The sequence below is a fragment of the Sus scrofa genome, chromosome 12 (assembly GCF_000003025.6).
Source record: "Sus scrofa isolate TJ Tabasco breed Duroc chromosome 12, Sscrofa11.1, whole genome shotgun sequence".
NCBI classification, from domain to species: Eukaryota; Metazoa; Chordata; class Mammalia; order Artiodactyla; family Suidae; genus Sus; species Sus scrofa.
In genome coordinates, this window is record NC_010454.4 from 19807478 (window position 1) to 19833343 (window position 25866).

The following is a 25866-nucleotide window of genomic DNA, read 5'->3' on the forward strand; positions in this document are numbered from 1 at the left end:
TGTTTCAACTCCTAGCCTGGAAATGTCCATATGCTGCAGGTGTGGCCCAGAAAAGACAAAAAGACAAAAAAATAAATAAATAAATAAAAGTGTAATTGTCAAAGAAAGTGCAGGAAATTGCTGTTTTTATTCATATATGAATGAATAATTAAGATCTTAAAAATAATAGTTCTCATAGTACCAGCATTCATTTTTCAGTAAATGTTGAAGGGCTCAAAAAGAAGAAAAGCTTCATTATTAATATTGGGGTTTTAAATATTCTTTCCTGTACTGAATATTCTTAGGATTGCTGGGTTTTTATTGTTTTCATTTATCCTTTTTAAAATTTACTTTATCCTAGTTACCATACCTGATACCAGATGTGATTGGAAATGTGTAGTAAAGCTATCTCATTCCCTTTCTATTCTGTAATGTAAGTTATTAGCTTCAGGTATGCACCTTGTGGTGCAGCGGGTTAAGGATCTGGCATTGTCACTGCTGTGGTGCAGGTTCAGTCCCCGGCCAAGGAACTTCCACATGCCGTGAGCATGGCCAGAAAAATAAATAAATAAATAAGGTATTTAGCTTCAAAATATGCTTTCCTTGTACAACAAAAAAAGAAAAAGCAAGAAAAGAGAAAGAAAAAATATACTTTCCTTATCCTTAAAATTATGTAGATAATATATAGTTAGTTTAGAAAAATTCAGAATAGAGCGGGGAAAATATTCAAACCACATATAATTCATCAATTTTGGTGTGTAGTTTGCCAAGAGTTTTTTCAAGGTGTCATAAATATTAGCTAATTGAGTGTGGTCTATTTTGTCCATGCCTTGAGTTTCTCTTAAGGAAAAAAAAAAAAAAGCTCAGAACTGGCCAACAATTAATTGATCATTGTTTAATGCTTAGCAGGAAACCAGTCTTAGTGCTCAACTCTCTAACCTTGGCATTGTGAAACCTCTGAGGACACAGCAGCAAATACAACCTCAAAATAAGTCTGTCTACATTGAATTGGGTAAGAGTCTCAGATTTTGTAAGTTTAGAGTAATAGTTCCTGGATTCCTTGTCTAAGAGTTTTACCAAAAACCTTGGTCATAATTTATACAATGACAGGGAGCTCTGGGAAATGAAAATAAAATAATCCTACCAGCCTTATGGAGTGTTATAAATAATGTAAAAAATGCAGGTCTCACCTTGAAGAACCTTACTGGTTATAAGTAAGTGTAAATATACTTTGGAAGGATGGAATGTAGAAAGGATGTAAGAGTGTAAGAAACGAATGTGGTGGATGGGCTACAGCATTTAGAGGGATCTAAGATAATTGTGCTAGACTAGAAAGACTTTTAAGAACAGCTGAGCTCAATTCAGAGAGTTCTCTCTCTGTCTTAGCCTTTAGAATATGTTTATAATTAGAAAGAGTAGCCCTCCTTTGGGCTCCCAAGCACCACCTTATGTTTGCCTTAGCACTTACCAGATTTTTTTGAAATTACTAGTATGTCTTTTCTCCCTTTAAGATTTTAAGTTCCAAGACAACAGCTGTTGCCTCATAAAAATAATCAAAATAATTGTAATAGAGAATGTTTAGGAGCGCTTACTGTGATCCGAGCACTATTTATTGTATTTTACTTGTGTAACTCAGTTAAGATGCATGACAAACCGGGAGTTCCCATTGTGGCTCAGTGGATTAAGAACCCAACATAGTGTCTGTGAGGATGTGAGTTTGATCCCTGGCCTTGCTCAGTGGATTAAGAATCCGGCATTTCTACAAGCTGTAGCACAGCTTGCAGATGTGGCTTGGATCCATTGTTGCCGTGGCTGTGGTGTATCCATCAGCCCAAGCTTCTATTTGACCCCTAGCCCAGGAACTTCCATATGCTGCAGGTGCAGCCTTAATAAGAAAAAAAAAAAAATGCATGACAAACCTGAGGTGGTTGCTATTACTGTATTTTTTTTACAGATAAAAGAATAAGGCACAGAGAGGTTAAGAAATTTTGTCAACATCATCTATAATAAATGTTTTTGAAAATTAAAAAAAATAATAAAAAGAATAATCAATAGGACTTGTTGGAAAGAAAGAAAGAAAAAGAAATTTTGTCATGGTTTTAAAGCCGTAGCTGGCAGAGCCATGATTCAAACCTGAGAATTCCAGCTTCAGAGCCTCTGCTTGTAACTACTTCCCTATATTGCCTGACATGCATCATTTTGCCTGCCATGTAATAGATGCTCTGTAAATATTTCTTGAATGAATATCTGTTTTTCAAATATATTTTTAAAATTTAACCCTTCAATAAAAATCCTATTGATTTGTTATGTGGGGGTATTTGGGGAATTTTTTTTAGGATCTGATTCTTCTGAAGATACAGTTAATAAGGCAAATTATTGCAGGTGAGTCAAAGAGGGTCTTTTCTATGAAGCTTGCAGTTTTGTATTTAATATTAGGATTTTTTGTGTGTTTTGTTTGTTTTTTTAGGGTTGCACCTGTGCATATGGAGGTTCCCAGGCTAGGGGTTGAATGGGAGCCATAGCTGTTGGCCTTTGCCATAGCCACAGCAACACCAGATCCTTTAAGGCACCGAGCGAGGCTAGGGATCCAACCCACATCCTCATGAATACCTTTCAGGTTCTTAATCCACTGAGCCACAGCAGGTATTTCTTTAGGTTAGAATCGTGGTGTTGGAATGAACTTTAAAGATCATCTGCTTTAATCTTTTCTTTTTCTTTTTCTTTTCTTTCTTTCTTTTTCTTTTTTTTTTTTGTCTTCTTGCCATTTCTTGGGTCATTTCCTCGGCATATGGAGGTTCCCAGGCTAGGGGTCCAGTAGGAGCTGTGGTTGCCAGCCTACACCAGAGCCACAGCAACTCGGGATCTGAGCCACATCTGCCACCTGCATCACAGCTCATGGCAACACTGGATTCTTAACCCACTGAGTAAGGCCCGGGATCGAACTCGCAGCCTCATGGTTCCTAGTCGGATTCCTTAACCACAGAGCCACGACGGGAACTCCTAATCTTTTCATTTTATAAGCTGAGAAAATACCCTTTTTTGTTTAGTTTGTTACTTAGCAAAGAGTTTGAAAGAGTTTAAAGTCACAGTAGAACTCTAAACAGACTTGATTCCAGCAGATGGTTGTGCTCTAGCTTAGATCCTTGTGTGTGGTTGTATTGACACAGCAGTAAAGTATGGCTATTGAAAATATTAGAGCACTCAGTTTTCAATTCCTTCCTCTGTTCCTTAATTCTGTCTGTTCTTCCAGCTTTGTCTACATAAATTAAACCATAATCTACAAGTAGATCCCTACTGGGTTACCTGCCAAGTTGCCTTCCTTAGGAATTACTGTATGACCTAAGGGCTGTGATGGCTTGTCTGAATTATAATAGTGTCATTGCCAATCAGATTTCTTTGCAAATGACTTTTTCCTGATCTCTCAATTGAGAGAAAACAATTTTTAGCCTAAAAAGAAGCACAGAAGACAGTGTTGCATAGTGGTACATTCTTTGCATTTTATTGGGATTTTTTTTTCATCGTAGTGCTCCCTTTGTTTAGATATTTTTGCTCTTGTGTTCTCATTAAGATATACTTTAAGTTTTGTTGGTTTTTTCTTTATTATCTCTTAGCTATTGCTTGACTGTCATTTGAATTTTTTTTTTTTTTTTTTTTGTCTTTTGTTGTTATTGTTGTTGCTATTTCTTGGGCCGCTCCCGCAGCATATGGAGGTTCCCAGGCTAGGGGTTGAATCGGAGCTGTAGCCACCGGCCTACACCAGAGCCACAGCAACGCGGGATCCGAGCCGTGTCTGCAACCTACACCACAGCTCACGGATCGTTAACCCACTGAGCAACGCCGGATTGTTAACCCACTGAGCAAGGGCAGGGACTGAACCCGCAACCTCATGGTTCCTCGTCCTATTCGTTAACCACTGCGCCACGACGGGAACTCCTGTCATTTGAATTTTAGTTCTCATTTGTATGTCTATAAAGCAGTATTCTTTACTACTGCTCTGGTTTTTGTGACTGTATGTTGTCAGTCTTTGACCATTTCATTTTGACTAGAGGTTACTAATGGATAGCATGGATTTATTTCATAAAGTGAATCAAATTGATCAGCTTATTGCAACTCTACCTGGAGGGCTAAAATACTTATTTGACAACTGTATGAGCATGTAACTAGCATTTCTCACTAAGGCTTCTATCTTTTCCCTGTAGTGGGGGAGACCATGGATTGTTAGAAACCACCCCTCAAGGAGCCAAGGCTGAAGCAAAAAAGGGTAATGACAAGTCTTCCAGCTTAATGGGTACTGAAGAGAGAATGGGTAGATAAAGAACTGTAATTAGATTATTCTGAAGACCATTCGGGACATTTATAATTCATACCATCTCTTGGCAGAGTTAGAATATGGTTCTATCTCAGATACCATGGTGCAGCCTAATCTACTTCAAAGGCAGTAGACGGTGCGGTTATTATAGTACCCTGTGTAATCGGTTGTTGCCTTTTACCTTTAATTGCTTTGTTTATATTTCATATTTTGCATACTGGCATTTCGATATAGGAAGTCTGAATCTGAGGATAGAACAGAGCACTATATCTCTGATGCCCAAACTGTGCTTTTAATTCACTGTTAAGAGGTCAGGGAAATAGGAGGTATGGTTTATGAGTAGGGAGAATTCTGAAATTAAAATTTTAATTATCTGAGTGGAAATAATGAGAATCCAGATAAATAGGAACTAAACAAAGAGTGTGACCTACATCTTCATTTTTCTTTTCTATTTTTTTTTTTAGGAACATACGGAAGTTCCTAGAGCGAGGGGTTGAATCAAAGCTGTCGCTGCCAGCCTATGCCACAGCCATAGCAATGCCAGATCCTTAACCCACATCCTCATAGATACTATGTCAGGTTCTTAACCTGCTGAGCCACAATGGGAACTCCTGAGCTACATCTTCATTATACTTCGTAGTTTGAGGTTAGTTTTTCTAAGAATAGCCAATTTCTTCATTCCTCTTGCCCAAGTTGTATTAAGTACATATTTTTTTCCATAATAATTCAGCTTTAAGTATTTTTTTTTCTTTTTTCTTTTTTTTCTTTTCTAGATGCTTGTCAGTTTTCTGAGAAGGACATAACAAATACTGAACATCATCATTCCAGTAATAAAGATTTGACCGCTACTGAGAAGCATGCAACTGAGAAGCATCCAGAAAAATATGAGGGTATTTCTGTTTCAAACTTGCATGTGGAGCCATGTGGCACAGATACTCATGCCAGCTCGTTACAGCATGAGAACAGCAGTTTATTACTCACTAAAGACAGAATGAATGTAGAAAAGGCTGAATTTTGTAATAAAAGCAAGCAGCCTGTCTTAGCAAAGAGCCAACAGAGCAGATGGGCTGAAAGTAAGGGCACATGTAATGATAGGCAGACTCCTAACACAGAGAAAAAGGTAGTTCTGAATACTGATCTCCTGTATGGGAGAAACGAACTGAATAAGCAGAAACCTGCGTGCTCTGACAGTCCTAGAGATTCCCAAGATGTTCCTTGGATAACATTGAATAGTAGCATACAGAAAGTTAATGAGTGGTTTTCTAGAAGCGATGAAATGTTAACTTCTGACGACTCACAGGACAGGAGGTCTGAATCAAATACTGGGGTAGCTGGTGCAGCAGAGGTTCCAAATGAAGCAGATGGACATTTGGGTTCTTCAGAGAAAATAGACTTAATGGCCAGTGACCCTCATGGTGCTTTAATACGTGAACGTGAAAGAGGGCACTCCAAACCAGCAGAGAGTAATATTGAAGATAAAATATTTGGGAAAACCTATCGGAGGAAGGCAAGCCTCCCTAACTTGAGCCACGTAATTGAAGATCTAATTTTAGGAGCATCTGCTGTAGAGCCTCAAATAACACAAGAGCGCCCCCTCACAAATAAACTAAAGCGGAAAAGGAGAGGTACATCAGGCCTTGATCCCGAGGATTTTATCAAGAGAGCCGATTCGGCAGTTGTTCCAAAAACTCCTGAAAAGACAATTGAGGGAACTGATGAGACAGAGCAGAATGGTCAGGGGATGAATATTACCAGTAAAGGTCATGAGAATGAAACAAAAAGTGGTAATGTTCAGAAAGAGAAAAATGTTAACCCAACTGCATCGTTGGGAAAAGAACCTGCTTTCAGAGCTAGGGCTGAACCTATAAGCAGCAGTATAAGCAATATGGAACTAGAATTGAATATCCATGGTTCGAAAGCACCAAAGAACAGGCTGAGGAGGAAGTCCTCTACCAGGCAGATCCATGCACTTGAACTAGTAGTCAATAGAAACCCAAGCCCACCTAGTCATACTGAGTTACAAATTGATAGTTGTTCTAGCAGTGAAGAGATGAAGAAGAGAAATTCCGACCAAGTGCCAGTCAGGCACAGCAAAAAGCTTCACCTCAGGGGAGATAAAGAACCTACAACTGGAGCCAAGAAGAATAATAGGCCACATGAACAAGTAAATAAAAGACCTATCAGTGATGCTTTTCCAGAACTAAATTTAACAAATGTACCTGTTTCTATTACTAACTGTTCAAATTCTAATAAGCTTCAAGAATCTGTCAGTCCTAACCTTCAAAGAGAAGAGAACCTAGGGACAATTCAAGTGTCGAATAGTAACAAAGACCCCAAAGATGTGATGTTAAGTGGAGGAAAAGGTTTTCAAATTGAAAGATCTGTAGAGAATACCAGTATTTCCCTGGTACCTGATACTGATTATGGCACTCAGGACAGTATCTCATTACTGGAAACTGACACCCTAGGAAAGGCAAAAACAACACCCAATCAACATGTGAGGCTGTGTGCAGCAACTGAAAACCCCAAAGAACTTAGCCTTGGTTGTTCTAAAGGTGTTAGAAACGACACAGGGGACTTTAAGGATCCCCTGGCTCATGATGTTAACCACACTCAGGAAGCAAGCATAGAAGTGGAAGAGAATGAACTTGATACACAGTATTTGCAGAGTATGTTCAAGGTTTCAAAGCGTCAGACATTTGCTCTGTTTTCAAATCCAGCAAATCCAGAAAAGGAATGTACAACCGTCCATGCCCACTCCAAGTCCTTAAGAGAACAAAGTCCAAAAGTCACTCATGAAGGTGGACAAAAAGATGAAAATCAGGGAAAGAGTGAGTCTAAAGTCAAGCATGGGCAGTCAGTTCATACAACTGTGGACTTTCTAGTGGTTGGTCAAAAGGATAAGAAGCCGAGTGATTTTGCCAAATGTGGTGCAAAAGGAGTAACTGGGCTTTATCAGACATCACAGTTCAGAGGCCACAAAACTGAGTTCATTAATGCAAATAAACCTGGGATTTCACAAAACCCATATGTCATACCATCCCTTTCTCCCATCAGGTCGTCTGTTAAAACTATATGTAAGAAAAACCTGTCAGAGGAAAAGTTTGAGGAACCTAAAATGTCACCCGAAAGAACAATGGGAAACGAGAGCATCATTCCAAATACAGAGAGCACAGTTAGCCAAAATAACATTCAAGAGAGAACTTTTAAAGAAGGCAGCTCAGGCAGTCCTAATGAAGTCGGGTCCAGTACCAACGAAGTAGGCTCTAGTATTAATGAAGTAGGTTCCAGCGGTGAAAACGTTCGAGCAGAACCAGGTAGAAACAGAGGACCTAAATTAAGTGCAATGCTCAGATTAGGTCTCATGCAACCCGAAGTTTATAAGCAAAGTCTTCCTGTAAGTAATTGTAACCACACAGAAATAAAAAGGCAAGGAGAAAATGAAGGCATATTTCAGGCTGTTAATGCAGATTTCTCCCCATATCTAATTTCAGATAACCCCGAACAACCTATGGGAAGTAGTCATGCTTCTCAGATTTGTTCTGAGACACCTGATGACCTGTTAAATGATGACAAAATAAAGGAAAATCTCAACTTTGCTGAAAGTGACGTTAAGGAAAGATCTGCTGTTTTTAGCAAAAGTGCCCAAGAAGGGGAATTTAAAAGGAGCCCTAGCCCTTTAGCCCACAGACGTTTGGCTCAGGGTCACCAAAGATGGGCTAGGAAATTAGAGTCTTCAGAAGAGAGTGGGTCTAGTGAGGATGAAGAGCTTCCTTGCTTCCAACACTTATTATTTGGTAAAGTGACCAATACGCCTTCTCCATCTACCAGACATAATGCTGTTGCCGCAGAGGGTCTATCTAAGGAGGCAGGGGAGAGCCTAGTGTCACTGAAGAATAGCTTAAATGACTGCAGTGACCAGGTAACTTCGGCAAAGGCATCCCAGGAGCATCACCTTAGCGAGGACGTGAGATGTTCTGGTAGCTTATTTTCTTCACAGTGCAGCGCGTTGGAAGACTCGGCCGCCAATACAAACAGCCAAGATCCTTTCTTGATGTTTGATCCTCCTTCCAAACAAGTGGAGCATCAGTCTGAAAACCAGGAAGTTCTGAGTGACAAGGAATTGGTTTCAGAGGATGACGAAAGGGAGACTGGCCTGGAAGAGGATAATTGCCAAGAAGAGCAGATTGTGGACTCAGACTTAGGTATTGGAACCAGGTTTTTGTGTTTGCCCCTGTCTGTTTTATAGAAAATAGCTAAATGCTTATTGCCTTTGGGGGAAGCACATTTTACGAGCTTCCAAGTACAAAAAGTATCTGCTGCTTAAACTTTAAACATGTTCCTCCCAAGGTGCTTTTCCTTAAAAGTCCTTCACCCGGTTAGAACATCCTTTCTGCTTGAATGAGGTTTCATGCCCTAATTATTGGTGGACTTGCTTCTGGTTTTCATTCTTACGGTTTCTTTGTCCCCAAAGAGTGTAATCGTTTTTGTGTGACATGAAAGTGAAGTTTGTCCTGCCAGTGGAAAGAAACAGATACAGCAAGTTAGAGCGTTGGCTGTCTGTTATTACCTCTGAATCTCTATTTTTACAATCCTTTAAGGTGAAACAGCATTCGAGTATGAGAGCGAAACAAGCTTCTCTGAAGACTGCTCGGGGCTGTCCTCTCAGAGCGCTATCTTAACCACTCAGGTAAAAAGCACGTGTGGATATGTGTGGGGTGTTCTGTACAATGAGTGGTACGAAGCCCACATTCTTACATTTGCTTATCTCATGCCTTAGAATTAATGGTCTAACAGTTGTGTGGGGGACCTTGACTCCTCCAATTAGATTGTAAGCACCCAGGTGGAACAGGTGGAACACATGCTGCATTCTGTTTCATACACACACGCACACGCACATACCAGCTCACTTATTGCAGAACGCGAAATCATGAATTTAATGAATAAGCTAAACCTTCAAAATCCATTTGCCCTGTAGCAAAAACATATATGAAAGCGCCACTGTATCAAACAGAAGGGTATGTTTCTTCTCAGTAACATTAACATCTACAGAGTTCCTTTCCTGTTAGATACTATCTTGCCTCTCAGTGTTTGGCAGGTATTTCTTTCTGTCTCCCCCCCCCCTTTTTTTTTTGTCTTTTTTGGGCCGCATCCACCACACATGGAGGTTCCCAGGCTGGGCGTCGAATCGGAGCTGTAGCTGCCTGCCTCTGCCACAGCCACAGCAATGCCAGATCCAAGCCACGTCTGCCATCTACACCACAGCTCACAGCAATGCCAGATCCTTAACCCACTGAGTGAGGCCAGGGATCAAACCTGCATTCTCATGGATCCTAGTTGGGTTCGTTAACTGCTGAGCCATGACGGAACTCCAAAAAAATTACACAGTTTTAGTTCTTCTACCTAGTGGTCAATATCCAGTACTTTGGTTTACTTTTAAGGGGGTCAATGGCTTTGTGATAACTACAACATTTGAGAACGTGAATAATGTTAATAGTGTTTGGTAATATTTCAGTCCTCCAGCAGAACAGCCTCCTAGAAAAGGTATTCTCTATCACAGCATCCAAAAAGTAACATCTTCCTTACAGAACCTGGCTCTGTCTCCTAATCTTTAAAATGTAGTAGAAGTGGTGCCAAAATCTTCTAAGTTCTCATATCCAAAAATACAGGCTCGGAGTTCCCGTCATGGCAAAGTGGTTAGTGAATCCTACTAGAAACCATGAGGTTGCGGGTTCTATCCCTGGCCTTCTCTCAGTGGGTTAAGGATCTGGCGTTGCTGTGAGCTGTGGTGTAGGTTGCAGATGTGGCTCGGATTCAGAGTTGCTGTGGCTCTGGCGTAGGCCGGTGGCTTCAGCTCCGATTAGACCCCTTGCCTGGGAACCTCCAAATGCCACAGGAAGCAGCCCTAAGAAAGGCAAAAAGACAAAAAAAAAAAAAAAAAAAAAAAAAAAAAAAAAAACAGGCTCATTTCAGCTTATTTTTTCAGCATATGAACATAATGGTTGCTAGTGGTAATACTGATGAGAGTTCTATACCTGGCTGTGTTACTCTAGGCAATTTACTTACCATCTTTGAACTATAATATGCACATTCCTCAAATGGAGGTATCTGGACTACTTTGTCTCATCCTTCTATGGCTTCTTTTTCTCACCTAAATCTTAAATACACCTTCAATTGCTAGCAAGTGAATGATATTTTTTTACGAACTTCTTGAAATGCCAACCTGAGAAAAGCTGATAGCCCTATAAAGTTATACATATGCATCCTAGAAAACTTAGAGAATACAGGTAAATAAAAATCATCCAGGGGAGTTCCTGTCGTGGCTCAGTGGAAACGAATCTAACTAGCATCCATGAGGACACAGGTTCGAACCTTGGCCTTGCTCGATGGGATAAGGATCCAGTGTTGCCATGAGCTATGGTGTAGGTCACAGATGCGGCTTCGATCCCACATTGCTGTGGCTGTGGTATAGGCCAGCAGCTACAGCTCCGATTCGACCCCTAGACTGGGAACCTCCATATGCCGTGGGTGTGGCGCTAAAAAGACAAAAAAGATCAGAGTTCAGAAGCCCTTTTGAATGCTGTGCTCAGGAATTTGGAATTTATCATGAGAGCAATGGTGAGTAATAATTACACAGTATTCAGAAAGCATTAACTTATTATCTGAGCAGTGGTATGCTACTAGGATCCTAATGGGAAAAAGACATGATAAACATGGCTTTCAGAGAACTTTAGCTATATTAAAAGTAGAGATCAGAGTAGTACAGAATCACTGCTGTGGCGTCGGTTCCATCCCTGGCCCAGGAACTTCTGCATGCCTCAGGTGCTGCCAAAAAACAAGAGATCAGAGTAGCACAGTGGGAATTAAAAAGAAAAGTAGGGCTGGAATTCCCATGGCGCAGCAGAAACGAATTTGACCAGGAACCATAAGGTTGGGGGTTCGCTCCCTGGCCTCGCTCAGTGGGTTAAAGATCTGGTGTTGCCGTGAGCTGTGTTGTAGGTCACAGACACAGCTTGGATCTGGCTTGCTGTGGCTGTGGTGCAGGCCAGCAGCTGTAGCTCCGATTAGACCCCTAGCGTGGGAACCTCCACGTGCTGTGGGTGCGGCCCTAAAAAGCAAAAAAAATAAAAGTAGGGCTAATTCAAGAAACACTGAAAAATTAGAATCAAGAAAACCTGGAAACCAATTTGAGTTTAGTCTCCCAAATGTATCTGGCCAGTTGCCTACAGGGGAATTTATCTAAGTAATAAAGTAATTGCTTTGGAAAAATCCAAAGGAAAGTCATCTAAGTATAATCCTCCCATTATTTTTTCTGATTTTTTTTAACCTATTTAATGGCCACATAGAATTTAGATGTGATGTGATGGTCATGACAGGAATGATTAAAACAGCTTCCGAACCTTATCAGATATCTGTGTGTGATTTCATTCTACATTTGCTGAGGCGAGCCTTTGGCCAGGGTTTGATCAATGATGAAACTACTCACGAGCACCACGTGGTGGCAATGGCGCTGCTGTGGACATTGGCAGAATAGCAGTCACTGGGTAGCAGTGGAAGCCTTTGTGAAGCAGGGAATGCACTTCCTGGTCATTAAAGCTGTGAACTCAGTGTAGCAGGAGAAAGTAGATGGCTTGTTTTTCGTAGAGGGAAAAGTCATTTGCCAGGATCAGAAGAAAAAGAAACAGAGGGTAAAACAATCTGTTTCCCCTGGGTTTGCTGGCAATCATGGATGCTCCTTCTAAAAGTAATGAAGAAGTATATATTTTGGAGAACTTCTTACCAAAAACTCTATCAAAAACCTTAGACTTAACAGAATTCTTCTCCAAATGGAGAAATAAACATCAGGAGCCCCATAAGCAAACCCCATTACCTTAGATTGAAAACAATAAGCAGGAGTTCCCTCGTGGCTCAGCAGGTTAAGGATCTAGAGCATTGTCACGGCAGCAGCTCGGTTCACTGCTTTGGCGTGGGTTCAGTCCCTGGCCCAGGAACTTCTACATGCTTTGGATGTGGCCAAAGAAAACAAAACAAAACAGTAACTAGCCTTACAGACCTCCTGAGGGCTCTTTCTGCTGGACCCTTCCTTCTAGCAGATCCTTCTCTGTGATGATCCCTAGGTACCCTGTCTTCACCTAGAATGGCAGCACCGTGAGGGCTGTATCCCCAGCGCTAGGACAGTGCCTGGCACATAAAAGATGGTCAACAAATAGTTGTTGAATGAACAAATAGATAAATTAATGAATTAACTCTGCTTTTTCTGTTTACAAGCTAATGTTCAAAGAACCTCAGAAGAGGAAGAGAGACTCACAAGCCAAAAATTAGGCACTTTTATATGGACTAACTCAAATCTCTATTAATAGAGTCCCACACTGGCAAAAGCTTGAAATGCGGTCTGTGGAAGATGTTAGCAGAAGCATGCTAATTTAAAATATCAAAAGTGTTTAAGTACCTTAATTATTTTTTTCACTTCCTAGCTTTAAAAGAAAATTGCCAACTTCAAAAGGATATCAAAATAAATCAAGCCTCTTTGGAGGAGTTTGAGGAATTGTTTCCCCCACCCCCCAACATCATTCTGAAATAATTTCATGGGCACTAATTCCATGAATATGGTCAGATTAAAAGGTGTTCAGCCAGAACCCATAATTCCATACAAGGTGTTTTTAATTCCCATGCTAAAATTAATTGGTGTGACACATTCTTGCTTCCTGGCAAGTTTACGAAAGAGTGTAACTTTCTCTGTGTTGTTCTTCCTGTCTGCAGCAGAGGGATACCATGCAAGATAACCTGCTAAAGCTCCAGCAGGAAATGGCCGAACTGGAAGCTGTGTTAGAGCAGCATGGGAGCCAGCCTTCTCATAGCTCCCCTTCCCTCATAGCCGATTCCTGTGCCCCTGAGGACTTGCTAAATCCGGAACAAAACACATCAGAAAAAGGTTTGTAATACTGGCCAAACTCTGTTATCTTAAGCAAAATTCGTTCCCTCCCTAAGCCTTTATCTCCTTGCCAAAAGCTCCAACATTTTATGATCTTTGCTCAGCATATTTGCTGAGTCACTCTGTGGGTAATCTTAGAGCCTTGGTTCTAGGCCCTGCTCACAATGAATTTACCATTCCAAGGGACTAAGACAGGAGGTGGTGTCATTCAGCTGAGTTACTTGCAATGAGGAGATGCTATGGGGAGGGACAGTAGGAAGCTGAGTATTGTGGGGGAAATTGGAAATAGGAAACTCCATCATTTCAGAAAGTTTATTAAAAAAAAGAAAACCCACTCAGACATGGTTCTGGTTTTTGGTTTTTTGGCCATAGTATGCAACAGCTTGATGTGGGATCTCAGTTCCCAGATCAGGGATTGAACCTGGGCTGCAACGGTGAAAGCACTGAGTCCTACCCACTGGACCACCAGGAATCTCCCTAGACATGTTTCTTATATCACTGGTGTCGGATCACAGTCCTATTTAATGTGCTTTCTGTTCTGTAGAGAGAGAGGTCCGGTACTTCAGGAATTGCACCTTATCCACAGAAAGCCCACCTATGCAGCAGACAGGTACTTTATAAGAACATTATAGTTATCCACAAGGCCAGATGGACCTCTGAGAGGAGGCATTTGGAGTAACCTGGCAGGTGGAATTGATCTGAGCTGACTGCCTACATGAAGTGACCACCAAGCTAAAGAATAACCTGGCATAAATGAAGGAAAATGAGATGAAGATTTGAGTTTTAATTGGAAAAAGGCTTGTGAAAGACAACATGAGGCAGGTTTTTAAATAGGGGCAAATACATTGACATGCAGATGAGAGGCGCTAAGCACTGGCCTGGGTTTCAGAGCCGGGCTGGCACTTAGGAACTGCAGGTGTGTGAGCCCTCCCGCAGTATTCTTCTCCGCTATCTCAGTGATAGCTACCCAGCTGACTTAGTGTCCAAGTTCCTTCTTCTTGGCTCCCTTCCTCAGTCCTATACGGGGCCAAAGGGCTTTTGACTCTTTCTGGGAACTCTAGTCTTAATTATTCAATAGAATGGCCTCGGTCCCAGAGTGTTTTATGTTCAGAGAGAAACTAGCTCATGCATAAGAAGCTAGGAGCTCTGTTGCTATGGCAGTGGTTCAAACTATATTTCCTTAAATGCTTTCTTTGTAACTTTATTCTCACTTAGTTCATCTCCCAGATAATGAAGCCCCAAATCTCATTCCCATTCTTTGGTACTTCCACCATCTTCCATCTAAAAACAGACTAGACTTTACTTTTTTTTTTTTTTTTTTTTTTGCTTTTTTTTTGCTTCACCTGCAGCATGTGGACGTTCCCCAGCCAGGAATCGAATCCACGCCACAACAGTGATGCCAGATCCTTAACCTGCTGCATCACAAGGGAACTCCTAGACTTTCAGTTTTAATACACCAGATATAAAATGTGATTGTCTGGTTTTGAATATGTGTGTAAATCTACTGTGTAATCTTTTGGGGGTGTTTATTTTTTCATGAAGATTTTGTGCTTTTTTCCCCCCATAAATGCTATGGGTTGTTTGTTCATTTGTTTGCTTTTGGCGGGGAGGGGGGGTTGTGTGTGTGAGGCTGGCCACACTGGCAGCATGTGGAAGTTCCTGGGCTAGGGATCGAATCCAAACTGTAGCTGCAACCTATGGCAATGTCAGGCCCTTAACCTGCTATACCACAGTGGGAACTCTCCATAAATGCTGCATTTTTATATATTCTATTTTACTGTGAATTTGAAATTTTCTTCTGGATCTCTATATAAAACATTTTGTTAAGAAAGAATTTTTAGGAGTTCCCGTAGTGGCTCAGTGGTTAACGAATCCGACTAGGAACCATGAGGTTGCGGGTTCATTCGATCCCTGGCCTTGCTCAGTGGGTTAAGGATCCAGTGTTGCCGTGAGCTGTGGTGTAGGTTGCAGACACGGCTTGGATCCCACGTTGCTGTGGCTCTGGTGTAGGCTGGCAGCTACAGCTCCAATTCGACCCCTAGCCTGGGAATCTCCATATGCTGCGGGTGCGGGAGCGGCCAAGAAATGGTATAAAGACAAAAAAAAAAAAAAAAAAAAGAAAGAATTTTTAGGAGTTCCCTAGTGGCCTATTGGGTTAAGGATCTGGTATTGTTACTGCTATGGCACAGGTTTCAATACCTGGCCTGGGAATATCTGTATACTGAGGGTGCAGCCAAAAAAAAAAAAAAAAAAAAGAAAAGAAAAGCTTTGGTGTTCCTTTTGTGGCTGAGCAAGTCAAGAACCTGACATTGTATCCCATGAGGATGCAGGTTTGATCCCTGGCCTTGCTCAGTGGGTTAAGGATCCAGCATTGTCACAAGAGGTGCTCGGATCCTGCTTTGCTGTGGCTGTGGCATAGGCCTGCAACTACAGCTCCGATGTGACCCCCAGCCTGGGAACTTCCATATGACATAGATGCGGCCTTAAAAAGAAAAAAAGGAAAAAAAAAAAAGCTCTTCTTCTCTATCCTTTGTAATAAATGTATTCATTCCTTTACTTTCCCATGAAATTACAATATCCTCAGACTTCCGAGGTAGGTGGGTACATGTTGAGAGGAGGGAGGAGAGACTTGTGAGAATGTCCCTGTTTAAAAAAATGTCCACTCTCCCATCTCCATGGAGAGTGTCTGCCCTGACCACTTACATTTGCATAACTTGAACACGTTGTTAAAATTGCTCAAATACTACTTCACAAGGAGATCTCCCATAAGCAGGTTATGTTTTATTGTAACTTTGACTTCTCTTACTTTTCCAGCCCCTACTTTATCCTGTTGCGCTGTTATTTTTTCCCCAGCCCTTCCTAACTTTTAACAATATCATATTGCCTTTGTCTTGCATACTGTTTGGAGTTCCTCCTTACTTCCCACTGGAACATAGGTTCCCTGTGGGCAGAGAACCTTTTCACTTGTGCCTGGAACACAGTAGATGCTCAGTAATTTAATTCACATAATTAAAATGCTGAAACCCATTCTAGAGTTACTGAAAGAAAATTTCTGGGAAGTTCCCATCATGGCTCAGCGGAAACGAATCTGACTAGGAACCATGAGCTTGCGGGTTTCATCCCTGTTCTTGCTCAGTGGGTAAGGACCCAGCGTTGCCATGAGCTGTGGTGTAGGTTGCAGACACGGATCAGATCCCGAGTTGCTGTGGCTGTAGCATGGGTCAGTCTCTATAGGTCAGTTTCGATTCGACCCATAGCCTGGGAACCTCCGTATGCCAAGAGTGCGGCCTTTAAAAAAAAAAAAAGAAAAATTCCGGGTATGGATTCTGGAATTATGTTGCATCATTTCTGAAATATTTTGAACATAAGCTTAATACCAGCTCACCTTCAACTGTTATGCCTTTTTCCCCTCTTAAATCTGTGTGAGCCTAACTGGAACTCAAGCAAGCTCTTTTTGAATAACTTTAGATTTACAGAAAAGTAGCTGTGATAGTACAGAGAAATCCTACAAGAACTCTACCTCTTACCTAGTTTCACTTTCCCCTAATGTCACCTTGCATTACTATGGTGCTTTTGTCAAAACTAAGAAACCACCATACATTACCAGTAATGAGTGAAATTAATCAGATTTCACCAGTTTTTAAGAGTCTATTCTTTTCTAAAAAAATTTTTTCCTAGACCAGCTATAATGGAAAAAATAAAACTCATTTAAAATTTAAAAAATAAATAAAATAAATAAAAATAATTTTTTTTTCTTTGGCGATACCTATAGTAGTATGTGGAAGTTCCTGGGCCAGGGATAGAACCTGCCCCACAGTAGCAACCTGAGCTGCTGCAGTGACAGTGCTGGATCCTTAACCTGCACGCAAAAGAGCTCCTAAGAGTCAGTATTCTTAAAAATGAGTTGGGGAGTTCCCATTGTGGCTCAGCAGTGACAAACGCAACTAGTATCCATGAGGACACCAGTTCGATCCCTGGCCCTGCTCAGTGGGTTAAAGATCTGGCATTGCCGTGAGCTGTGGTGTAAGTTGCAGACCACGCTCAGATCTTGTGTTGCTGTGGCTGTGACGTAGGCCAGCAGTTGTAGCTCTGATATAATCCCTAGCCTGGGAACCTCCTTATGCCTTGGATGTGGCCCTAAAAGGCGAAATAATAATAATAATAGTATATGACATTGGTGTCTCACTGTCTAACTTCACTTAGCATGATAACTTCTAGGTCCATCCATGTTGCTGCAAATGCCATTATTTCATTCCTTTTTATGGCTGAGTAATATTTCATTGTGTATATTACCACATCTTCTTTATCTACTCCTCTGTTGATGGACATCGTTTAGGTTGCTTCCACGTCTTGGCTATTGTATATAGTGCTGTAATGAACACTGGATTACATGTATCTTTTTTTTTTTTTGGCTTTTTGGCTTTTTGCTATTTCTTGGGCCGCTCCTGCGGCATATGGAGATTCCCAGGCTAGGGGTCCAATCGGAGCTGCAGCCACCGGCCTACGCCAGAGCCACAGCAACGCTGGATCCAAGCCGCGTCTGCAACCTACACCACAGCTCACAGCAACAGCTCACAGCAACACCAGATCGTTAACCCACTGAGCAAGGCCAGGGACCGAACCCGCAACCTCATGGTTCCTAGTCAGATTCGTTAACCACTGCGCCACGACGGGAACTCCTACATGTATCTTTTTAGTCATGGTTTTCTCTGGATAGACGCCCAGGAGTGGGATTATTGGATCAAATGGTAATTCTATTTTTAGTTTTTTGAGAAATCTCCATACTGTTTTCCATAGTGGTTGCACCAATTTATATTCCCACCAACAGCGTAATAGGGTTGCCTTTTCTCCACACCCTCTCCAGCATTGTCTGTAGACTTTTTGTTTTTTGTTGTTGTTGTTTTATTTTTTATTTTTGTCTTTTTGCCATTTCTTGGGCTGCTACCGCGCCATATGGAGGTTCCTAGGCTAGGGGTCTAACCAGAGCTGTAGCCGTCAGCCTACGCCAGAGCCACAGCAGCTCAGGATCCGAGCTGTGTCTGTGACCTACACCACAGCTCAGGGCAATGCCGGATCCTTAACCCACTGAGCAAGGCCAGGGATCGAACCCGCAACCTCATAGTTCCTAGTGAGATTCGTTAACCACTGAGCCAGACGGGAACTCCAGTTTGTAGACTTTTTGATGATGACCATTCTGGCTGATGTAAGGCAGTACCTCATAGTAGTTTTGATTTGCATACCTTTAATTAGTGATGTCTGCTCAATATTCTGTAATAACCTATGTGGGAAAAGAATCTGAAAAGGTTGGATATATGTAACTATACTCCAGAATAAAATAAAAATTAAATTAAAAAAAATGATGAAAGCACCTTCTCCAGGGTCTTTACGTCATATGTCCTGCCCTCAGCCTAGATCTGCCCTCCTGTTTATCTGAGGGTTATTCCCAAGCCTGCATAATATTTTTGTGCAAATGTGTGTACTTATCCGTTGTGAATTATGAATCCCTCTCTCTGCAGGTAAAGCTGTTTCATATCAGGGACTTTGTTAATTTGTTTGTTTTGTTTTTTCTTCCTGGATTACCTGTCATTATATAGCAATTTGTAATAATCATAGTCCATTATAGCTGAAATGATTTTCAGACACATCTGAGCTTTTCTGTCCCAAAGTACGTTTATTCTTAGAAGCTTGTAGTTTATCGTTTCTCAATATCTTTCTTCCTTCTTCAGTCTTTTCCTTTGATTCTTCCCAATACTTTGCAACAATGCTTATTAACATATAGTAGGCAGCAAATTCATTAAATATGAATTTGGTCTGGCCCATATTCCCTACCCATGAAGAATATGACCTAAGACCCACAGATGAAGGAATGATTTCAGGAAGGACTGCCGTACTATTCCAGTATTTGGATTTTTAGATCCCTGCATTTATGAAATAAGGAATAAGGAAAAAGAAGAGCAGAAAAGTTTTCACTATAGTTTTTAGGTACTATTGAGTTTTTGAATCCTAACTCAGGTTAGCTTATTTTCTTTGTAGCTTGGGCCCCGTTGTAGTGAGAAGAGGAACTCATGTTAAATGCTCAGGTGGTGGAACGACTGGATTTTTGGTGTGGGGGGGGGGGTCATGCCACGCCCAAGGCATATGGAAGTTCTCAGGCCAGGGGTCAAACCTCCGCCACAGCAGTGACCTAAGCTGAGGCAATGACAACACCAGATCTTTAACCTGCTGTGCCACAAGGGAACTCCTGAGCAACTTTTTTTATTTCATTTTTGGCCACCCCACAGCATATGGAGTTCCTAGGCCGGGGATCAGATCTGAGCTACAGAGATACTGCTGATCTGCTCTCACCACAGCAAGAACTCCTAGAATGACTTTTTAATATCTGTTTTTGTGTCTGAGGCCTTTCCCTCCCACCTTTCACTTTTTTTTTTTTTTTTTTTTTTTTTTTTTTTTTTTTCCGCTTTCCAATGGTTAATTCTATTCGGTGAGATTCCTTAGAGATTGCACATTATCTTTTATCAATGATCACCCTATATTTAGGGGGGAAATGATGCCTATATTGAAAAATGTTATACTCCAGCTGAAAGAAAAACCTACTGGTTCATGGTTAGACCCTCCTTCATTTCAGCACCTTACAGTAGCTCCAGGCAGGTTCTTAGGTTCCTAGAAACTCACAGGTCCCAAGAAGAGGAGTATGAAGGAAGCTATAAATAATGTATTTGGGGATTAATTCAGGAAGTCAATGATTATTTTCCCCCTGGCTACCTGGTGTCTTAAAAAATAGTTTAATTAATACTGTCCTTGTTTAAACTTTTCTGCTTCAGTTTTTGGATTTTGGCTTTTCTAATAAAAGCTCAAAATACAGTTGTCAGTGACTTTGTAATGGATAGAAGACATTTATAATGTTTAAGTATTTGTTTTTGCTTTTTAAATATTTCTGCCTTTAAGCCACTTCCTAGAAAGCAGTGACACAGTAATACATTTGGAAGAATTAATAAATAAAAAGGATATACTAACATGCCAGAACTTTGCCTTGGGTCTGTTCTGTGTTTTTTCCTTTCTTGTGCTATTTCACCATTAGTTCCATGTATTACTTCCAGGTTCCTTATCAGTCAGCACCTTGGTTTTTTTTTGTTTGTATTGGTTTTTTTCAGTTTATTTTTTTTATGGTGATTGAAAATGTGAAGCAAAATGTCACCTGTTTTTTCTTTCTCATCTGACCCCTCCCCTCTTGTTTCCACACACCTATAAAAGCTCAAACCCCCATCTATGCAGTCTTTGATATGGAGGCAATTAGGGATAGAAAAAGGAAGTGTGCTTTCTGCTTCTAGTACTTTCTCGTCCCTGTTATCTGAGAGGATTTGAGTATAATTTCGTTTGCTGCAGAGATAAAAATTCATTTCCTATCCTTATTTCCTTATCACTCAGGGCCAAAAAAATATCAACATATGACTTATTTTTCAGCTTTGTCTCACTGAGTATCTTTATTTACCCAGTTTGAAAGTTTTCCCCCTTTTTTTTTTGGCATTATTTTTTAGTTATTTAGTTCCATTTGGTGCAGGATCACCTAATGATTTTTTAAAATTAAAGCATAGTTGATTTACAGTGTGCCTGCCAGTTTCTGCTATACAGCAAAGTGTGTGTATACATACACGTTTTTAATGTTATTTTCCCTCGTGGTCTATCCCGGGACATTGGATATAGTTCCCTGTGCTATACAGTAGGACCTTATTGTTTATCCATTCTAAATGTAATAGTTTGCATCTAATAACCCCAAACTCCTAGTCCAGGACCACTCCCTGTCCCCTCACCCTTGGCAACTACAAGTCTGTTCTCTCTGTCTGTGAGTCTGTTTCTGTTTTGTAGATAGGTTCATTTGTGCTGTGTTTTAGATTCCACATATGAATGACGTGTGATATTTGGTTTTCTCTACTTATGTTTATAGAAATCTGTTCTATATACTTGTTTAAAAAACAATTCAAGGAGTTCCCCTCATGGTGCAGTGGAAGTAAATCTGACTAGTATCCATGAGGATGTGGGTTCTATCCCTGGCCTCCCTCAGTGGGTCATGGATCCGGTGGTATAAGTTGAAGACTTGGCTCGTGTCCCATGTTACTGTGGCTGTGGTGTAGGCCAGCAGCTATAGCTCGGATTTGACCCCCAGCCTCAGAACTTCCATATGCCATGGGTGCAGCCCTTAAAAGCAAACAAAACAAAATGAAACAAAAAACCCAAACAAACAAAAAACAATTTCATTGCTGCTTTTGAAAAAAATCGATGTTCTCACTTGAATTATCACCGTCAGAACAAAGCAGTAACATAGATTTCTTTGTTCTCTCATTCCATTTAAAGCAGTATTAACTTCAGAAAAAAGTAGTGACTATCCTATAACCCAGAATCCAGAAAGCCTTTCTGCTGACAAGTTTCAAGTATCTCTGGATCGTTCCACCAGTAAAAATAAAGAATCAGGAATGGAAAGGTAAGAAGTAATAAATGTCAAGTTTGGTAGTTAAGTAACGTCTGTACTTATGTTAAACCCTTAGTGTTAATTTTTTTCACCATACTTTAGTTTTTTGTATGCAGACATTTCTAACCCTCTCATTGCTCTAAGACACTTCTTTCGTTTGCTTGCATATAGGTTTTTATTTATTTGTGTATTATTAAATTATAGTTGATTTACAGTGTTGTGTCAATTTCTGCTGTCCATACTTGCAACAACACTGGATCCTTACACCACTGAGTGAGGCCAGGGATTGAACCTGCATCATAGAGAAAACATCGATTCCTTAACCCTTTCTTTTTCTTTTTCTTTTTTTTTTTTGGCTTTTTAGGACCACACCCATGGCATTTGGAGGTTCCATCCTAGGGGTCAAATCGAAGCTGTAGCTGCTGGCTTATGCCACAGCCACAGCAAACACAGGATCCGAGCCTCATCTGCAACCTACACTACAGCTCACGGCAACGCCAGATCCTTAACCCATCGAGTAAGGGCAAGGATTGAAACCTGCATCCTCATGGATACTAGTCAGATTCATTAACCGCTGAGCCACAACAGGAACTCCTGAGGATATAGTTTTGAATCTGGGATAGTGACCTGGTGGCTGTGACAGAGAATGAAAAGATCTGGCCTCTCTAGGCACTAAGCCCGTATTTAGAGGTAATGACCTTATTGCCGTGCTTTAAGCAGTTGAGTTTACCACCCACTTAATATTTCAGACTAAATATTCCTCTTCCTCCTCCTCCTCTCCAGCGTACCCTGCAGAGACTTCTATTAAAGAACTTACACCCATCATGGCACAGTGGAAATGAATCCAACTAGGAACCATGAGGTTTTGGGTTTGATCCCTGGTCTCGCTCAGTGGGTTGAGGATCCGGCATTGCTGTGAGCTGTGGTGTAGGTCACAGACACAGATTGGATCTGCCATTGATTGATATGGCTGTGGCGTAGGCTGGCAGCTCCAGCTCCGATTAGACCCCTAGCCTGGAAACCTCCATATGCCACAGGTGTGGCCCTAAAAGGACAAAAAAAAAGACAAAAAATTAAAGTAAAAAAAAAAACTTACACACTGATTGAATTTCTCCCTCTACTAGACTGCTTGAGCAACAATTCTAGTCTTGCTCGACTTTTTTTTTTTTGCTGCACCTGTGGCATATAGAAGTTCCCAGGCCAGGGACTGAATCTGAGCTGAAGCTGTGACCTACACCACAGCTCTACTTTACCCACTGTGCTGGGCCAGGGATAGAACTGATGCCTCTACAGAAACAAGCAGTGGAGTCATTAACCCACTTCGTTGTAGCAGGAGCTCTAGATCTTGCTCATCTTTACTCCATGGACCCTAGAGCTTTACCGTCTGACTCAGTAAATACCCAATAATTGTTTGAATTAATTATCTGATTTCTGAGGACCTTTAAAATGATCTTATTCAGCAAAGTTCTAAACACCTGAAAGAGTAGAGGAATTACTGATTGCATATGCTCTTCTTTTTTTCTTTGTCTTTTTTTTTTTTTTTTTTCCTTTTCTAGGGCCGCACCCGAGGCATATGGAGGTTCCCAGACTAGGGGTCTAATCGGAGTTGTAGCTGCCGGCCTACGCCAGAGCCATAGCAACTCGGAATCCGAGCCTCGTCTGCGACCTACACCACAGCTCACGGCAACGCTGAATCCTTAACCCACTGAGCAAGGCCAGGGATCGAACCTGCAACCTCATGGTTCCTAGTCGGATTTGTTAACCACTGTGCCAAGACAGGAACTCCCCTGCATATGCTCTTCTATCAGTATTTTATAGCTGGCTTTTGTTTTTGGAATGACTTTGGACATTTTTGAAAAAGCATGAGGTGGTCTGAATTTTGCTAAAATTTAGGTAGAAAGAATGAATGTAGCAATGTCAAAATTAATCAACTTTCTCTTTTCATGAGAGAGCTGGTTCTCACACATGCATTTGGAACAGTGTATAGAAAATGAGTGGCAGTGGATAATTTGGTGAAATTTGCTGACATGTTTTTAACAGCTAGGAGATATACTGCCTCAGATCAGACCCAAAGGGGACATGTTATATGTCAGCTCTGACATGTTGGCGGACATCATGAATCCAGACTCCTAGGCTACCTCTTGTATTCTTTTCTGCTAATCGTTCCCAATTTCTCTGGCAGTGAGCTGTTCTACTTATGCCTTGGCTGCCTGGAAAGTGTGATCAGTCCTTTCACAAGCTGCGATGATGTGTTGTGTTTTTTTTTTTTTTTTCTCCTTTCATCCTTATTTCTAGATCTTCCACTTCTAAATCCCAGTTGTCAGATAGTAGGTGGTATATGCACAGCCCCTCTAGAAGTCTTCAGAACAGAAGCTGCCCATCTCAGGAGGAGCTCATTCCCGTTATTGATTTGGAGGAGCAACAGCTGACTACATCTGAGGCCCAAGATTCAGTGAAGCAGTCTTATTTGCCAAGACAAGATCTAGGTAATATTTTATCTTCTCTGATGGAGCAAACACTTTTATCTTACTCTGACTCTTACCTAAAGATACTCTGGTGAATCAGCTTTAAAACATAGTAGTCTGTCATGAATGCGTCCGTTATACTTAAATCCATGAGGAAAATAGATTAAATGTTGATCCAAATTGAAAACTATTACCGCTGTTCATCTGTCTATCTTGGTTTAACTCCAGCAGTTTTGAGGATGGGAGAGTCTTGGTGCTCTCCAAATATTTTACTTCAACTGTTAGATAAGAGTTCTAGGGCCTAAGGTAAAGTTTTCGGCCTGTCCTTTATTGAAAATGAGTCAGCTCTGTAAAGTAAGCTCTTGTTTCATGAATTAATGAATATAAATTGCCATGTATTTTGTGCCTTATAAATCACTGCAACTGGATGGTGTGTTTTACAGCTTGTAAATCAAAGTTTTAATCACTAAAGAAAGTTTAAAATTAATCCTCAAAAACACATTATCATAAAAGGTGCTCTTTTTGGCATCTAAATGTGGCATTTGGCCATGCTCACTAGGGTCATTTTAGGAATCTCATGCATTTTACTTAGCTGTGCATACTTGCTGATTTTCTGAAATGCTTCAGGAATGGTCTGTATTTAATTTGGTAATGATATCTGATGATTTATTAAGTGAGAAAGTTAACGACATCCTTAAGATGAAGAAACTAAAATCAAGTATTTGTCTCCTTTTCAACCTTTTTTCCTTCCTTATAAAAGTACTGTATGTTCAGTACCAAACAGTTGGAGAATATAGGTAATAAGAAATATATCTCAAACTTTATTCTTGTCATTAGTAATAAAATATTGCTATATATCTTTAGTCAGTGTACTTGAACTTTAATTTTTTATTTTTATTTTATTTTTTGTCTTTTTAGGGCCACACCAATGGCATATGAAAGTTCTCAGGGCAGGGGCTGAATCGGAACTGTAGCTGCTGGCCTATACCACAGCCAGATCCGAGCTGTGTCTGCTACCTACACCACAGCTCATGGCAACACTGGATCCTTAACCCCCTGAGTGAGTCCAGGGTTTGAATCCACATCCTCATGGATACCAGTCAGGTTTGTTAACCAGAAAGCCACGATGGGAACGCCCCTAGAGCTATTTAGCTTTTTAAAAACTATTGTTTGTGTGTGTGTGTGTGTGTGTGTGTCTATATATCTCACATTTTCTTTATCCATTCATCCACTAATAGACATCTGGATTGCTTCCACCTCTTCACTGTCGTGAATAATGCTACAGCAGACATGGGTGTGTGCATTTCTCCATTTCATTTTATTATTTTTTTGGCCATGCCCTGGGCACGTGCAAGTTCCCGGGCCAGGGATGGAACCCTCCCCACAGCAGCAATCTGCATTGCAACAGTGATAATGCCGGATCCTTAACCCACTGCACTACAGAACTCCTCTCCATTTTGTTATAATTAAATGTAATAGGTAAAGAGTATTCCATTGGAATGGATGTGGCATAATTTATTTATTTAATCTCATTATTGGACATTTAGTTTTTGTTTCTAAAACTGTGCTGTTAGAAACAATGTTGCAGTGAACATTTCTATGACTACACTTTAGCATACCACTTTCCTGTCCTTAGGACACATCTCTAAAACTAGAGTTATTGACCACAAGTATAAACTCACAAGCCTTTTGCTGTGTAACGACAAAATGGGGAGTT

The 25866-nt window shown here is 40.8% G+C and overlaps 1 protein-coding gene across 18 annotated transcripts in view; it reads left to right on the plus strand.

Moving 5' to 3' along the window:
* Nucleotides 1–25866, plus strand: part of BRCA1 (BRCA1, DNA repair associated) — a 66429-nt gene that overhangs the window by 19391 nt on the left and 21172 nt on the right. For 3 of the 18 annotated variants that reach the window (XM_021066924.1, XM_005656956.3, XM_021066927.1), the window contains 9 exons: nt 886–991; nt 2316–2361; nt 4179–4240; nt 5062–8493; nt 8890–8978; nt 13049–13220; nt 13765–13830; nt 21573–21696; nt 23980–24170. In XM_021066924.1, coding sequence (XP_020922583.1) covers nt 886–991; nt 2316–2361; nt 4179–4240; nt 5062–8493; nt 8890–8978; nt 13049–13220; nt 13765–13830; nt 21573–21696; nt 23980–24170 — 4288 coding nt within the window. Of the gene's footprint in view, nt 1–885; nt 992–2315; nt 2362–4178; nt 4241–5061; nt 8494–8889; nt 8979–13048; nt 13221–13764; nt 13831–21569; nt 21697–23979; nt 24171–25866 lie in introns of all 18 variants that reach the window. The other 15 variants (XM_021066926.1, XM_021066929.1, XM_005656957.3 and 12 more) reach the window with 13 other exon arrangements.